This window comes from Squalius cephalus (genome assembly GCF_949319135.1).
Source record: "Squalius cephalus genome assembly, chromosome: 21".
In the NCBI taxonomy this organism is placed as follows: Eukaryota; Metazoa; Chordata; class Actinopteri; order Cypriniformes; family Leuciscidae; genus Squalius; species Squalius cephalus.
This window is the reverse complement of record NC_137142.1, coordinates 27616669-27635025: the sequence shown is the minus strand read 5'-3', so window position 1 is coordinate 27635025 and position 18357 is coordinate 27616669. Positions and strand designations below refer to the sequence as shown.

General features: G+C 36.9%; 2 protein-coding genes across 6 annotated transcripts in view; one reads left to right on the top strand and one right to left on the bottom strand.

Annotated features, from left to right (window-relative positions):
• The window catches only part of sfxn5a (sideroflexin 5a), a 29171-nt gene extending 11633 nt beyond the window's left edge, over positions 1–17538 (top strand). Inside the window, exons 11-15 of one of the 5 annotated variants that reach the window (XM_079855331.1) lie at positions 378–493; positions 585–670; positions 4128–4245; positions 10531–10622; positions 15956–17538. In XM_079855331.1, coding sequence (XP_079711457.1) covers positions 378–493; positions 585–670; positions 4128–4245; positions 10531–10614 — 404 coding nt within the window. In that variant the 3' untranslated portion in view covers positions 10615–10622; positions 15956–17538. Of the gene's footprint in view, positions 1–377; positions 494–584; positions 671–4127; positions 4246–5076; positions 5726–6397; positions 6797–10403; positions 10475–10530; positions 10623–15955 lie in introns of those variants that run through there. The other 4 variants (XM_079855333.1, XM_079855334.1, XM_079855332.1 and 1 more) reach the window with 4 other exon arrangements.
• Positions 10411–14607, bottom strand: emx1 (empty spiracles homeobox 1; the record flags this gene model as incomplete). Its single annotated transcript, XM_079855340.1, has 3 exons — positions 14197–14607; positions 12201–12385; positions 10411–10578 (listed from the first exon to the last, which is right to left on the bottom strand). The coding sequence occupies exons 1-3, from the start codon at positions 14537–14539 to the stop codon at positions 10411–10413; spliced, it is 696 nt and encodes a 231-aa protein (XP_079711466.1). The 5' UTR covers positions 14540–14607.
• Positions 17539–18357: the final 819 nt, after the last annotated feature.

The following is an 18357-nucleotide window of genomic DNA, read 5'->3' as shown; positions in this document are numbered from 1 at the left end:
TTTTTCTATGGCCCCACTTTATAGAAGCTTTCTTCTAATTGAAAGGATATATTCTAAAATATAATTAGGTATATTAGTTTTGTCTCATTTCTCCTGGCCTAGAGGACGATTTAAAAATAAAATTGCACAGCTCAGCCCATCATTCTCCCCTAAGTTAAAATGCACTGCGACGTTCATCCATTGACTGCCTCTTACATTTGTGTGTGTGTTTTCTTGTTTCAAAACGGATCCGGGATAGTGACGGTACAAAGAGAGTCAAGTTCACACGATTCTCTCTTCAATCATAATCAGTTGTCTGTGTTGGATCCAAATAAGGAAAAGTTGGGCATCAAATGGAAGTCCCTTTGTTTTCTAACTGCAATTCTACCTTCATTTAGCAAGTGCCAACGTGTGTAATGTTTTGCTGATGCGCCACACCGAGCTATCAGAGGGCATCAGTGTACTGGACGACAAAGGCAATGTGGTGGGCACCTCAAAGCTGGCTGCCAGGCATGTGAGTATGGACATTTTGGAAAATGTGTTAAGGGAAAGGTTGTTAGCAAATGACAGCTGAGTTCTGCTCTGATAAATGTCTTTTTGTTCAGGCTTTGATGGAGACATCCCTGACGCGTGTCGTGCTGCCCATGCCTGTTCTCCTGCTGCCGCCTTTAATAATGGCCATACTGGAGAGGTCAGAGAAAATCTCGTGAATTTGATAATTCAGACTTCATTTCAGACTTTATTTCAGAGTTATTTTTACAGCTCCATCACCTCGGGAATTCACACACCCATATGTACCATATGTCCTTGAATATTTTTATTTCACAGTTTGATGTGAACACATTTGTGTATGTGTTTAAAAGAGTAGCTTACATATAAATTTAATGCAAAATGGCACACAAAAAAACAAAAGATGTTTGGATGTCAAGCTCAAAATATGATTTATAAAAGTTCCTTAACAGTGGTACATACAATATGCTTCTGAAGCCATACAATCACTAAAATCTTCCCCTTTACCATATCTCTTAAATATACTTTGTGCAACTTCATTATTCAATAAAAACATAGTTAAAATAGTCACAGGTCACACTGACTACTGTCAGCATTCTACAAAATGTAGTTTTGTTGAAAGAAATGAATAGTTTCATTCAGAAAGGATGCATTAAATTAATAAAAAGTGACTGTAAAAACATTTATAATGTTACAAAAGATGTTTTATAAGTACTCAAATTGCTATGCTGATAATATAATTCCTTTTATATCAAATTATAAAAGGCGAACACACATTTTCACTTGCTCTGTGACTTCTGGGCCTCATTGCATGTATAGGATCTGACTCTTCAACAGAATTTGTTTGGTTTTATGACTGATAGACTATGTTGCAACCTCCTCAAATTCTTGCTGCTCTGATTCGCAGGTGTGTACGGTTATGTGTGTGTGTAGGTGTGTCTGTGTGAGCGGCAGTAAATGGTGAGTTGTCCTCTGCTATGCTGACTGTCAGCTCACCCTCACTGGCTCTCAATGGAGCAAGAACAGTGATGCAGGAGGGTCACTGCTTTAAGGGTGAGACCGAGTGGCAGGGGTATCCTTGATTAATTAGAGCGCTGAGAGGAGTCTGTGTGATACATGTGGGGCGTTTCAACCTTTCACCTATTTCTCTTGCTTTGTCCAAAGGCAGCTGCTTTGCTGAACAGTCAGTGGCTTTATTGACGGCATTTTTACATGAAGGTACCGCCTAATGGTGCGTTCATGTCATGTCGGAATTATCGTGGTTACGAGTTGAGCGCACATGAATGCCAGAACAAAGTTGAAATTATGAGTGAGAAACTTAGGATTTTCTTTGAGCTCCAAGTTTACGAGTTGGGTGTATGTGAGAAACATTGCGGAATCAATGGAATCAACATCTTTAGTTTACAGTACATTTTCATAAATTAATCAAAAACATAAAAAGCAAAATACACCTGATGAGCATTCTTTGTTCTTCATTTTCTAGAAGTAGAGTTAAGAAACCTTGCTATATTTCTGTGTAGGTGATTAAGAGAAGGAACACTGCCATCTTACTCAGAAGAAAGTGACTTAAACGTTGTAATTATGAACTTCCCAGGAGGACCATAGGGAAAATAAGTTCACATCAAATGATCTGGAGGAAATTTAAGTGAGCTTAAAGGGATAGTTCACCCAAAAATGAAAATTCTGTCAGTAATTACTCACCCTCATGTTGTTCCAACCCCGTAAGACCTTCGTTCATCTTCGGAACACAAATTAAGATATTTTTGATTAAATCTGAGAGTTGTCTCACTCCTCCATAGGCTTCTAAGGGACTGAAACTTGCTGGCCCAGAAAATGTATTAAAGACATCGTTAATATAGTCCAAGTGACTCCAGTGGCTCGATCTTAAGTTTATAAAGCGACGAGAATACTTTTTGTGCGCAAAAACAAACAAAAATAACGACTTTATTCCACTTTTCATTTCCTTCTCTCTGGGCCTCGGGTCTTTTCACGTAGTGTTTAAGCGTAGCGCGTCTGTGTTGCACGTCACCACGTATCACACATGACCAGCGTCAGCCAATAGTGAGCCTACGTGGTGACGTGCAACACAGACGCGCTACGCTATTACACTACGTGAAAAGACCCGAGGCCCAGAGAGAAGGAAATGAAAAGTGGAATAAAGTCGTTATTTTTGTTTGTTTTTGCGCACAAAAAGTATTCTCGTCGCTTTATAAACTTAAGATCGAGCCACTGGAGTCACTTGGACTATATTAACGATGTCTTTAATACATTTTCTGGGCCAGCAAGTTTCAGTCCCTTAGAAGCCTATGGAGGAGTGAGACAACTCTCAGATTTAATCAAAAATATCTTAATTTGTGTTCCGAAGATGAACGAATGTCTTACGGGGTTGGAACAACATGAGGGTGAGTAATTACTGACAGAATTTTCATTTTTGGGTGAACTATCCCTTTAAGCCATAACCAAGCAAATATTTAATTACTACAATGCTTATTTGTTGGTTTAAAAAGTAAAAAAAAAAAAAAAAAAAAGTATATTAATGATTTAATTTTCTACTTTCAGATGCTTTTTTTAAAGGGATTGACTGCCAATATATAATATACTAATTTGTACCATGTCAAGATTACCCAAAAATATTTTTATAAAAAAATAGATTTAATTGTGAATGCCATTTTTACATTGATTTTTTTTAAACCTTTGCCATCTAATACTCACTTAAAAATAATCTTCAAAAACACTAATAATTTAAGTCAAGTCAAGTCACCTTTGTTTTTATAGCGCTTAATTCAATACAGATTGATTCAAAGGATCTTTACAGTGATAAACAGGAAGATAATAATCAAAGATGCAAACAAAATTAAATTCTGCTGTAAAGCAACACAATAGTGTGGATAATAAAACTGTTAAATGTAATCTTTAGCTAATCTCAAGATGATTATCCAGTTTTTATACTGTAAGTTCACTTGCAGAATTTAAAATGGAATTTAGTTTTTAGTAGCCTATTAGTTTACATTTGAACTTTTTTTTTCGTTACATGAAAATAAATATTGTGCGTCCCGGATATCATAAGCAGATACATCACCCCGATCAATTCATCTTAGTAGATTGGCTGTCGTGCAAACATTGAATTCCTATGTGTATATTTCGTGTAAAGTCAGCACTACTGTTTGCTCTGTCACTTCAGTTTGGCTTTGACCTCTTCGCGTAAGTGTGACGGATGAGTGATTTATTTAGAGCAGTTGACGGACACGATGAAAGGTCTTTAACGTACTTTGATCCTTCTCACCGCAGCTTCTCTCTCCCTAACATACACACAAGCATGCGCGCACAGAGAGAGTGTCTGGTGGCCAATTAAAGCTCATCATGCGTATGTGTTGATGAAGTCATCATTAAGCAGTTGCTGGCTTCATTAAAACAGGGCTACTCTGGAGGACTCCTGCAGAGCATGCTATCCCACAACCCCCCACACACACACACACTGCGGCCAGGGAGGGAAGGGGGGAGGTGTCAGAGACCAATCACGCACAGCAGTTCCAAAGTGTCAGCGAGCGAGTTCAATAACGATAATGGCGGGAATGCTCATGATTTCAGTGTGCGTTCTGCCAATAACGTGTGCATTTTTGTGGGTGTTTGTGCATTAGGCTCCCTTCACTGCAGAAGCACCCTCGTCTTGCGCTGCCTGTTCATAGCATGGTGTGTCTCTCTGCATTCGGCCTGGCGCTGCCTGTTGCCATCAGCCTGTTCCCCCAAAACAGTCAGGTGAGCACTCGCACACGCCTCCCTCCATCCATCCATCCGCTCTCGCTCTCCCTCTCACTTTCTCTCCGTCCCCTCTCTTTGTCTGCCATGAAGACGGTTATGGTTTAAAATGGTGTTTATTAAGCTGTTCATCCATATGGTTACTGAACTGCAGACATATGTGCTGCCAACTACTTCTATTCCTCTCCCACCCCTCCCCTCCTCCTCTCCTCTCACTCTCTCGCTCCCTCTTTACACTTTTCCGAGGGTTCCAGACGAACGCTCCCAAAAAACTCCACTCCTGTCCCCCCCACCTTTTCACACCCCACAGGATGTCTGTTTCAGATTCTGCCTCACACACTCACACACTCATTGCCATCTGTTTCTGAGCAAAATATTGCAAGTTTTGGCCCTGGTTTGGATATTTACCAGTGCTCGCTGCTTCATTTTAGCTTTTTATGATGGCAGAAGTGTCAGTTTTGACTGTGAAAAATGCTCGAGGCTGGAAAGACATGGCACACTTTTAATTCTCATTTGATGAAACATTTTAAACATCTTAATGACTTAACGATTGCTGTGAATGGTTGTCTCACTGTAGCCAAAAGATCTGAATCTTAATGTCAGTACAAAAATAAAAACACTCCGTAATCAAAACAGCAGATTCATATGTGAGGCGATTTTATTTTACAACCTTATCCTTGCCGCTTTTCGATATATGTGTTGTTTTTCTGTTCCTGCTGAAGCTGAATTAAATGAATATAATTGAGATATAAATTAGCATTTTAATAAAGTATTAATGGAGCTGTAAACGCTGACCTGAAGAGTGTTTTGCACCTGCTTTCTGTCTCTCAGATCCACGTGTCAGAGCTAGAGCCAGAGATCTCTGCTGCAACAGAGTGCAAGATCCTGACCTACAACAAGGGTCTTTAACCAGTAAATGCTTGACACCTTGCAACTAATGTCTTTGTCCTTCACTGTAAAACTCTAATGCGAACAGTAAAAATGCAAATCTTGATTGCGTCTCACTGGATTGTTCCTGCTGTGTGTGAATCCTCTCCCAGCCACACACAGAGACAGACTCACACCAGTGCTAATCATCCTCTTGCCTTGTACTTGAACATGGCAGTGGCAAATAGAGGATATTTGAATTTCCCTCTGATCTGCCTTACAATTTTATATAATTATCAGCCTTCTCACACAAACAGTTCTGTACTAACTGCCTGTAATTATAATGTTTGCAAAGTAATTGCCTTAAAACGATAAATAACCAGTTTTGATATTTGAAACTGTATTGTAATTAGGAAAAAATGTTGTTTACACAGAATTCAGCTGCCTTTGTGTTATTTTCTTATAATTCCTTTACGAACCACAAATCATTCTCAGAATGAATAGGAATGTAAACTGAAATTTAAAAAATAAAATGAATTCACATATGAAAAAGATTTAAAAAATATATATTCTATGTTATGATCTATATTACTTAATAAACATTATTTGTTACATTTTTGTCATTATCATATTATTTTTTTTCTCTTTTACTACTGCAACTACTGTAGTCTGAAGAATGTATGTGTGTGTGTATGTGTATATATTATATAGACACACACACACACACACACACACACACACACACACACACACACATATATATATATATATATATATATATATATATATATATATATATGCGTGTGTTTATATACACAAACACACACACACATATATACACAGACTTTTAATGTTTTAATGTATATATATATATATATATATATATAGCAGAATGGCAGAATATGCACTATTGCTACAGAAAGATTATTCTATAACTGTTTAATACAAGTTAGTAAGTACTAACATACTTTATAAGACTAGGTTGATTTTATCTAGAATTTCTTTCAATGCAGTATGTACAAGCACTCAAATGTACGATAAAATCACATGCTTTTGCCTTTTGGCTTTGTTCGAGAAAATACATAGAAATCCTTTAAAACATTATTATTATGGTTAATGAATGGAAACAATGCACACAAGTCTACAATTCCTGCTTTACTTTCTTCCTCTTCCATCCATTCGTTCTATTGTTTTTAGATGATTATATCTTCTTTTATTTGGATGTGTTTGAGTTCCTTTGACAGGGCTGTAAAATGATTCCTGTAAACTTCTATTTTATCGTTAGATCCATCGCTAGAGTGAGGGAGTGGACCTGTGTGTTTTTCTACCTGGTTGTCACGGGAACAGATCACAGTGGGCAGTAGTGAGGAGAGACATGACATGAAGCCGCATGTAGAATCATTAACCGTGATAGACTGCCATACACAGAAACAGTTGCACAACATGCACACGACCGGATTAATGAGGGTAACATTTTTATTCTTACCTTTTTTGTTAGCTTTTGCTTTAATTTCAAAATCAAGATAAAAATGGTTTTATGGGGTTTTGGATTTTCTGTGAGCACAACAGTGCCATGTAAAGACAAAACATCTTGTCAAAATCGATTTTTATGACCGAATCTGGTCTATGAGAATATGATCTGTCCTGTGACAGACAGGTCTGGCTTATCTATTCTCATCTTCAGAAAAAACAATAAAAAAAAATTATCTAACATTTTTCATAAAATACCATTTTCTTTGTTCCAGTGTTAGTGTAGTTACTTGTTGTACATGCACCCACTGTGTAGTGTCACTTGCACTTGTCATATATATTCAGTAATTTGTCATAAGATAAAGTTTTCAACTGGATCCTTTCAATTTGCAACAACATTTTTTTTAAATAATAGTTTGTTAACCCAGCAGACTGAGTTCTTGCAGCGAGCAGCCAAGCATGTTCCACTAGAGTGGCACTCTACATCAACAAGCTTTTGTTTACCTACCATAGGTTCTCCATTACACCACTGCGCTTAAAGCAGTTCACACTGTAAAGATCTGTGAAATTTACCTAAAAATATTAATAATCATAAAAAACCTGCAGCTGTGGTTGCCAGAATTTTACCGTAGAAAATATGGTAGCAACAATCCAAGTTTTATAGATTGAACTTAAAGGGGTTATATGTAAGAATTTTCATGTAATGACTCAGGACGTTTTTGCTGGGAAAATCAAAAGGATGTGACGTTTATGTCCGTTCAATGACAAATTAAATGAATGCTTATAAAATGTTCAGGATAATTCCAAAAGAGCCGTTCTGTACTGTGTCAGTGTTTAATGCAAAGACAAGGGATTAATTCAAACTATAGTTTCAAATATACTTTTTTAATCAAACTATCGTAACAGTGTAATTTTAATTACATCATCTGTCGACATTATGCCGGTGAATTCCAGAGCTTGTGCAAAAATATCCACATCGCTATGATCAGATGCTTTCTTAAATTCAAAGTTCTGTCATGGATCTAGATGGCGCAGGCTGATATAATAGGTCCTTAACTGCTTGCAAGCACATCATTCTCTATAGAGCACAGCTGATTGGTTCCTGCTGTATCAGTAGCCAATTAGCTCGTTGCTCAACCTTCAAATACTTGGTCAGCATTTATTTGATCAGGGTTGGATCTAAACTGTGCAGGACAGTGGCACTCCAGGACCGAGTTTGAGAAACCCTGGTGTATGTATTGGCAGTAGCAAGTCCTGTACTTGCTCTGCAGCAGCAATAACAGCTTAGCAGATCTATTCCGCCAAGACCAAACGTCGTTTTACTTATAGCAAAGAACGAACAAGAACTTCCCTGTGAGTAAATTAGGCCTTGAATCATGTTCAGTCTCTTGTACGTTATGTGATTGATTTAGCCATCCGAGACTTACTCGTATCACTATGGAGGGTGTGCATGAGCTGCAGTTCACTTAACGACCACCGGTGTCGCTAATAACAAGGCTTTCTGAATTCTACATTTAGCCCCTTTAAATTGACAAAAATAAAATAAAATCTGCTTTTTCAAAGTGAATCAAAAATAGCTTTTCCACAAGTTGAGGTAAATAGCAATACATAAAAGGTGCACACAAATGCAAAACACCATCATGGTAACACACAATACTAAAATAATGCAATGGACATAAATTTAACAACATAAGATGCAACAAAACCCCAATGTACATAACTGATAAGAAACTACAATGGAAAAAACATCAAATGTGAGCTTCCATACAATTCTGGGAATGTCAGTTTACATTTTTTTTATTAAAAAACAAAAAAATAACAATATTTTAATGTTAAATTACATGAAATATCTCAGTAGATCTATTACAGTTTTCATCGTATAGATGAAAAGGAAGATATGATCATGTTTTTTCCCTATTGTGACACATATCCTATAAACGGCTTCTTGAACAAGAAAAAAAAAATGTAGGTTGGGATTTGATTTTGTCCATCAGGAATTGACTGAATGGTTGTGGTTTGCTATTGGTCGATCTCAAGTAAGTGACAGTTTGCCCCGCCCTCGCGCCAGTTAACGCATCATCAGAAGAGAGAAGAGATATCATTGTAAGAGGGAGGGGAAGCTATTTTGATTAAAGATTACTAGAGCACATTCATTAAAAAGTATTCGGATAAATAATTTGTAACAACTGCACTATTCCATAAAAAAATGATAATTTTCAATTTTGATTCCATGATGACTTAAGGTTTTACTGTAGCATTTTGCCATTAAAATGTACTAAGATTATTCAGTTTTTGCGATCACACAAAATGAAATGCGTGTTTGCACTCTTTTGTGTCGCGTGTGCACAAACAAACATCCGTCTTTTTTACTTCCTCAGAGGAAAGAGTGCTGTTAGGGAATGCATGGAATGTGTGATGTAAAGCTACAGAGGATGTGATGTGTGCACCTGCACACAGGATTGGATATCTGATGGCCTCAAAACAAACCTACCAAAACAATCTTTTTCACCCCATCTCAATGGGCTCTTGTCGTACTTGACAGTGATACTCGGGTGTCATCAGTCTGTGCATTTCACTCTCACAACCCTTGCTCGCTCTGCAGGCTCAGGGTCAAATGTCGAGGTGAAAGGTCTCCTGCGGGTTCGTTTATGTCTTTTGACAGGAAGTTAGCAGGGTGAAATGAGAGGAAAATTTCCCTTTGTCTGAGTGTGTGTATGTGTGTGTGTGCAAACATTTTGAAAGAATAAATAGTTTTTCTTAAGTTATAAAAACGTATATTTACAATCAGTGAAGTTAAAAATACATATATTTTTTTTAGAACAATAAGGTGTGAGCTACAAATGAGGTTTGTCTCTGAAACATCTTTATTAATAATGGACATTTTTTATCATGTTTTTCTTGAAAAGTATAGGTGAATGAACACTATAAAGAAGCTAATGTGTAAATTGGCAAACATTCATTTGTTTATGACTCCAGTAGAATGATCAAGGACCTGCATACATCAGCCTGTATTTACCAGTAGGCCTACTGAATGACAGCACGCAAATTACTCACACACACACACACATGCGCGCACGCACACACACACACACTCAAACGCTCTAACACAAATTCCTAAACTTCTTTAGATACAGAGACCATTATTTACACAGACACCTTGCCTCTATGCTGTGGGTACAGGATGGCTCATGTTAAAACTGGCTGGTAAACTGATTCCTCACATCACTTCAGTCATTTGAATTTTAATTACATCAGTCATCACTGAGTCATCACAAAATAATTATTATAAACTCCCACCAATTTCATTAGCATGTCTTAAAGCATTTCAAACTTTTTTTTGTTTGAATAAATTTTGGATGTTAGGCAACATAGTTTTGAACTTAATAAAAAATATCCATTAAAACTAAATTTACTAATTGACTATGCACAGAAACAACAAAATAATCAGAATTAAAAATATTGACTTGTGAAAATTAACTTAATTGTTAGTTTTAAATACAATTTCTTTTCCCCCAAAAAAAAAAAAAAAAAAAAAAAAAAAAAGTGAGAGAAAGACATAGCCTATAAAATGATTTCTTCTTACAGGTGAGGCATGTCTCAAACATTAGATAATTCCAGCAGAGGTATGTTACACAACTATAGTGTTCAGTCCTGGGTTAAGATTACTTGCTGACTGGTTTAATTCATCCATAACTCACCTTTCCCACACTCACGTGGTCAGGTCCTCTGCAGTTAGGTTTAGAATCTGAAATGCCATGACTAATAACATTAAATAAATAGTTCTTTTCTTGGTCTTGTGTGTTCATTTGGGCAGTGTTTAGGTTGGTCTTAGGCATCAGACATGACATCTATGTCCTCAGATCCGTTCTGTTTGGTGGCAATCCTCCAGCGGTTAATGTGGTGGCTTCCCTTCTTCTTCTGTGTGCACTCCGGGCCCTCTTCCTCCAGCTTCTGTCGCTTATACTTGGTCCTGCGGTTCTGAAACCACACCTTCACCTGAGGGGAGCACAAGACAGGACATCAGAGCCATAACCATTTTGGTGAGTATGGCTATACATTACACAGTTGGTAAACGGCGACAGACTGTGAGTGACGCAAGAAAGTTCAAACGCATTTAGTGTTCTAATCGAATCATTTTTACACCACGTGACACGCAGTCCACGACGAGACTAGCCTATACGTTCGAATTCATTCATGTGGCTATGTAAATTTTTACACTTGTTTCAGAACTGTTGTGTATCAGAAGAAATCCAAACGTTTCTTCAGATAATGCCATTTAAAACATATAGGTCTATAGATTTTACATTTTAATTGAATTCAAATAGCCTGTATCCACTAACAGATTTTCAAAATATAAAGAAGCATTTAGTGTATTTGCCCTTCTAATTAAAAAGACGCGGGTTTATTTTTGCAACAACGGTCCACATTTCACACTTTTCAAGAGATTAATATCGGATATAGAATAGTTCAAAACAACCGCGCAGAAGTGGGGAAAAAATAGCTTAGCCTACCATATTTTTTTATTTCTGAAGTGGTCTCATTGCGCTATACATTGAATAAATTCTCAATGCTGACTGACTCCTGAATCGCTTTCCATAAAACATAGGCTTAGCCTATAAATTAATAAAACAGTTCACAAACGTTACGTGGCTATGCATTGGCCAGTTGGCCTAATTTACCAAAATTGCCTCTCTCCTGAGATGTGTGAATAGGCTATCCGTGTCAAGCCTGTTTGGTGTTATTTTAGTTTTTAGGTTAGTTTTTGCAATAAAACTCCACCACAAAAAAAGTATTAAAAAAGCAGCAAGAGAACACGATCATTCCCAGCGCCAGACCTAGATTTTGTAAATTAAAATATCTATGTTGCGATGCTTCAAATCATGCCAGTTGACGAGTTCATATGGCGATTGTAGACGAACATTGAAGAAAACAATTACTTTTCTACCGTTTGGATTTTTGGAAATGTAAAACTCAACAAATCAAATATATTTTCTTCTGACATTTAGAATTACGCTTTAAAAATCAGCTTTACATCATTGTTTTAACGGATCAGGGAGAATGGGTTTATAGTGGCATCTGTGCAAAGCAACTAATAGCTCATCCCTCTGAAGTCTTGGTCTAAAATAAAATTATATCACAGTCAGAGCGCCGCAAACAACTCTGACACATGGCCAGCCAGCGTCCTTTCAGACTCGGGGATTCTGGCCCGTTTCTGGATTTAGCGAGCAGCCCAAGTGTTGTTTACATTATCATGTAGGCCAACAGCGACAGCTTGTCAGTACAACATTAATCATTCAAAATAAAGCAGTGTCTTATTAATAGGCTAGTCCCCAGTTTCCTATATTGCACGTTTAAACATATTTATTATCTTTTTTAAACGTAGTTTATACATTTTTTATGTAGTTCTACTGCTCCAATAATTTTCATTAGCAATATCCTACTTTTTGTCTGTAATTAGGCTACTTGTGAAATAGTTCCACGGGGCAATTCCTCTATTGTAAGCGGCTAAAATACCATTTTTACTTTAAGTGTTTTAATAGCCTAGATTTTATATGAGCATGGGAACATCATGTTTTTGTTGTTGTTGTGTGGTATAGCATGCGTTTCCTCGTGTTTACCTGAGTCTCAGACAGGCTGAGGCTGTTAGCGAGCTGTTTCCGTTCGGCTCCGACTACATAATGGTTCTTCTCGAAGGCGCGCTCCAGGCGCAGGAGCTGAGAGGGCGAGAACGCGGTGCGGATCCGTTTGGGCTTCCTCGCGAAAGGTCCGTGTAGTAACAGCGTGTCCTGTGAGACGTCGTTCCCTGAAATTATAATAATACTAATCAATAAAAGACAGCTTGATTATAGCAATGTGATTCTTTTTGAGAGTAGACTAGGTCAGTGAAATTGAAGCTAAAGCACGGGACAACTTGAAGTAGCTAATGTTAATTAAACCCAAGAAGAAAACTAGCCTAAGAGGGACCATGAAAGCTTTTTTCCAACAAAAGTTAACACCAACTATCGACTTTATCAAAAAGTGTCAAATATGTAGACTACCCTGCTTTAACGCCTTTATATTTGGGCTTTAATTGATTAAATAATATGAACTATAGTGTATTCGTTATAATTTTAGAATATTTGAATACTGTTTGTAAACATTATGCCATTCCAACTTGTTTTTGAGCTTTTGTAATTTGAGCTATCCCTGCTATTTTAGCCTGAGCCTAATTCTGTAAGAAAAGTCTAAATGATTGACTACATAATTAGGCCTATTTTAAGCGACTTATTTGTAACTGACTGGAAATTTAAAAATAAATAAAAATAAAATCACGTTAATTGGAGGACAGTTGCTCCATCTAGGATGTGTTGCATAATACAATAGAATAAAATATTTTTCTATATTTGTCTATTTGTATATATTTGTCTATAAAATATAAAGTCCAAATAATGTAAGCATTAATTAGAATTGATAGCTATGCAACGAATTGGCCTGCAATTTTTATAATTAATGGCCATGTAATGAGTTAAACACTCATTACGCATAGATTTGCAACCGTATGATGGAGTATACAAAAGTAATCTGTCGATTTTAAAAAGGTTTCACGAACAAGTGTTGTTTAACGGGAATTAATTTTTAAGAACAGCCTATTATTTAGACTTTTTTATGCACTTACCCTCATAAATTAGATTCTTCTTTAAAGGTCATCACAGTTAGCTAAATTATTAACACTGTTAGCTTAATAAATATTTGACCTATAAGCGTTTTGTGGCCTATTAATTCAATTCGTAGGCTACATTCGTTTACTTTCGTCGTCTTTGGACAACAGCTTGAACACCAGAAGAGGACAATTTATCGAATGACCTATGGAAATTAAATAGTGATAATGATGAGCTGTAACGAGTTCATCAGAGCAGATTCGTCATCTGTCGTTATCTCTCGTTGCAAAGACAGTGATTAGAAGGCGATAGCGTGCGCTGATTTTACAAAATAACAATAATTAAGTCAACCAATAAGATAAAAAAACAATAAAAGGTTATCTTAGACACTAAAATAGAAGAAGCCTAATATGACGTTAAAAAAAGATTTACTATAACATCTCTCATTTTGCCGTATAGGCTGACAACATGAAACTGGTGGAAATTCTGAATTAAAGATCAAGCAATAACTGTTATCAGAGCTGTTCTCCAATGCTGCTATTATATGCTTATACGAACATAATGCATTCATTTTGGGAGATATAACATTGAGCTTTTGTGCGTGGACAGCTTTGTCTAAATCTTTGTGTCCCTCTTTAAGTATCGCCTCAGGACATGGCCAAAGCTGTAAGCATATCATTTGTGATTTTCATTTGCAGCTTAACCGGAATTACTTTCCAATACAAACTCCATCTATCAGTGTTATCCCGCTCCACAGTGGTAATAGCCTGTTGCCGCGGGGGGCATTTATGAGAATAGCCTATTTCAAGAAAAGTTCAGCGACACGCGCACCGGCGCACAGCATTGTATTTTACCTATTCTATTATTGGACACGTATACGTGTAAAAATGATGCATATTTTATTATTTTTATTTAGGTGAAAAAGTTTAATATCTCTTAATGCTTGATTGACAAAAATACCGAGTTAGATTCTTACCTTGAAACCGATGGCCAAAAAACCTGTTCCTTAAGACCCACGGGTAGAAATTGAGTGGCTCACGGTGCTGCGTGCCAAAGAAGTGCGGGTGCTGCAGGTGTGTGCTGCCGAGCGGGTGTGGGTGCATGCTCAGAGGTGCGTGGTTCACACTCTCCGAAAACACCAGTTCAGGGTTTGGATAGAGCGCGCGGCCTGCGGGGCTTTGATACCCGTTAAGAAAACTGTCAGCAGACGTCGAGTAGCTTAGGGCGGTAGGGCGAATGGGGTCTTCTGGTGTTAAAGGGTTTTCCTTCGCCACCAAAGACTCAATGGTAAAACAGCGCTTCCCCGTTGCCGAGAACATTGTCCGTGACGATACCAGTACAGTCCAACAGATGAGGTTCGCCTTTACGTCCTTTCACAACTCCTTTAGTGACCTCTGTCAGCAGCAGTATTTAAGTCAGACATAAACTAAATATAAAACACTTTAATGTTCCCTACTTTTGCCAATTGCTGTGTAATCCATCGATCCACGAGTGTCCATAAATCATGAAAGAAAAAGTGAGAATAGAAGCTCGAGACCCATGGATATGGATTTGGATTTGAGGGACGCCACACAGTCACAGTGTCGTGTGAGACTGCCACTCATTGGATGAAAGCCCTTGGCGCATAGAGCTCGGGCGGTGGGCGGGTCCTATGTTCATTTGGGTCAGATAATGAACTCTATTAGTTTGATCATTCACTTCAATGGGGCTGCCTCCAACAGGTCAGTTCCTACGCTAGTAGATCATCAAAAACTATTTTCCTTGTCACACTTCCAACTATGGGCTACGCAAGCCTTCAGGGTGTAGACTACTACAATCTGCAGTTCATTCCAGCCTTTCGTTAAAAGGAGGCTATAGCAAAATGTTTGCTTTTGAGCTTGTCTTCATTTAACTCATAATAAATAGATAGCATATGGGCCAACATAAAAAGCCCTATATTTTTTTTTCAATTAGGCCTATTCATAATTACAGCGACGATGCTGTGCCGTAATCCAAAATATAGCCTAGTACAATAGTAAAAACGTGGATTTTTCTGTTGCTTTGATTGCTTTTTTGTTGCCACAAAAACCACAAGAGCATTTCTATGAAACAAATATAAGAGTTTTTCAATTGAGTAAACCCAAAATCCACATCCCTGCTGTACTAAATTTGAAATCTTAATAATGTTGGCGTTCACAGAGTTGAGAGTGGACCAAAGTTCTCTGTTCTTTAGTTCTCTGACAAATATGCCTGCAATGAGTTTTATTTATTAACATTCATCCACCTTTAATATGCCTAACTTACATAATTATATAGATGATAAATTAGATAATTTCGGTAAATAGCCTGTTTTATTCAGGCTACTGGGCTAATAGCCTAGTAATAATAATAATAATAATAATAATAATTATTATTATTATAATAATAATTACCATGCCGCTGGAAGATTATTATTATTATATTATAGCCTAAATGTCGTTTTATTTATATAATAATAATAATAATAATAATAATAATAATAATTATTATTATTATTACTATTTTGAAGCTATAATTTTATTAGAGCTATAGAATAAAGCACTTAATTTAAAAACATTAACATTAGCGGACATTACTGACCAGCCTAAAGAACTGTACAAACTGTGGGCTATTACAGTCTTCGTTTTTAGTCTTTAACCAGTGCCTGTCCATTAAAATGGGGAATCGTTGACCCGTTTACGCAGTAACCTATTAACTTGGTCACTGCGTGTTTCCAGAACTGCACATCGATAAGATCTCCTGTCAGGCCGAGCCGCCTGCACCTGTTCCCGAACCCTCACCCTCGGGCAGAGGACTGGCCTACAACAACACGGCATTATGAGGCTCATGCGACTGAGTGGGTCAATTATTGAAAATATTCCGCCTCAGCTCAGGGTTTGACAAGAGTCGCATGCGCAAACATTGGGAAGAAGCCTTCAAGCGGCATAGCTCACAAACTTCTGACTCGCTATTAATTTACAAGCCCATGTATATTTAGGGACTTGAGTGGCTGTTCAGCGAACGTTTCATGTTGTGTTTTTAAAGGTAATGATTAGGCTAAATGTTTGACTGGCTCGTTAACTCCAGTGCGCATTAGAAAATCATTACAGTTGGCAGAACAACATGTTGAGCGCCTAATTAGAAAGCAAAAACCCGTGAATGCGCACAGTCATGCTTTAAGATGGACCTCTTTGCGCTATCAGAGGAATAAAGGTCGTTTTGTTTATTGTTCAAATGTTAGGCCTATTATTAGTTGTTGTGCCAAGATCATTCAATAAATTGTTTAAGGCTTGTTGAACGTCGAAAAAATGTTTTATGCACATCATAACTGACAAACAAGAAGCATATTTAGTAGGCTTATATGGCAAATAAAACAACAATATCTTCTAAATTGGTCTTTGAGAATATTGTTTTCCCCCCATCAAAACACAACTTTAGCCTTTGCACATGGCTGCCTTTCCTGTGATTCCTATGTCCTGTTAAGTCAGACAGACCACTTGTTTATTTGAGTCTTTAAATTACTTACATTTAAATTACACTTAATTAAAACTTCCAGTACTTTCAAGTGCCCTTGGCATTTAGTGTTTTGATTGAATGAGTTGCAGTGCAGCAGTTGTAAACATTTTGCCTGCATTAGCCATAAAAAATGAGTAATAATGACTTAAAGATATTCTCAATATCTGAAATTAAGGTGGTAGCATTCACATCTCTGTTCATAACAATTACTCAAGTGTTAATTAATGTGTCTGTTTATTATCCTTGAGATGTGTAATGGTGAATTTTTTAATGGACCATCATTGGTTACAAAAACAACCTTTCTGACAGAGCTGTGTCCACGGCATTGCATAAAATGAGCAGTGAATCATAATTTGCACAAAATGTCACACAAATGATATTTTCATATTTCATATCTACCCTATATAATTCCCCATGCACATCAAGAATATGGTATTTTGGCATTCTGAAAAACATTTTCATGGATCTTTTCTGTGCCATACACGGACCTAAAGGTGCAATGAAGTGACAGGGAAAGAGAGAGAGACTCCTCAATGTTTCCGTCTGCCACTCTTCTCTCTTGTTCCATAATTAAGTGCTCAAGGAATCTGTAATGAATGCTAATGGGGCAACCAGCCATCTGCACAAACACAGAATTAAAAACTACCATGCTGAGAGAGAGAGAGAGAGAGAGAGATGGGAGGATGGGAGACAGACTTAAACCTTTCACCAAAAGGAACCCTAAAGGCAGCAAGGCAGCTCTCACTTTCTCTGTCCCATCCTCTGATTTCAAGTGAAGCAAGACACTCAGATTCACAGCACCTCGAAAAAAGAAAAAAAAAAAAGAAAAAAAAAAGAACTGAAGAACTTAACCACTAGGACACACAAATATGCAACTCTTATGCAAGCGAGAGATGTACCTACTGTTTGAAAATATTTTGGACACGTTAAAAAGGCTAAATTACATTCATGCGGGTGGACTAAATTGAAAATATTTATTCTATATTACAAAACAATATTATTTGATTGTTTTTATCATTTTGTGCCTAATATATTATTTTAATATGTATTTAATATATTACATAAATTTGACATTTATGTATTTAAATGTAATTATATTTCAATGTTTATATTTTATGAATTATATATATATAAATATATTTTAATATATAACTTAAATATATAATCAATATATCATTTAAATATATGTAGCTATGTTCTGTTACAATTTCCAAACTCTCACATTCATCATTGTCCTCATATTTGTCTAACCACAAATAACTAGCAGTTAGGCTACTGTTATTTTCTCAAATTTGAACACATGACTGATAACACGTTACACATTACACACACAACACATTATAGTGTTTGGAGTTTCTGTTTGTGTGTCCTGCTGTCCGCTGCTGCCCTCTAGTGGTGGAAAATGTGTATTTAGGAACCGGTTTTCACCATAGGTTTTCACATAGGAGAAATGATGGTCAGGTCATATGTATTTTAATGAGTGCATGAAGAAAAAAAAAAGGTTTTGTTTTAAGATAAATTATTCTATATGAATATTATAATATTGTTCAATTCCAGAAGCAGTTTGTACACCATGTCAAAGGGGCAACATATCACATATTAATATGGCATGCTGCTTGCTTAA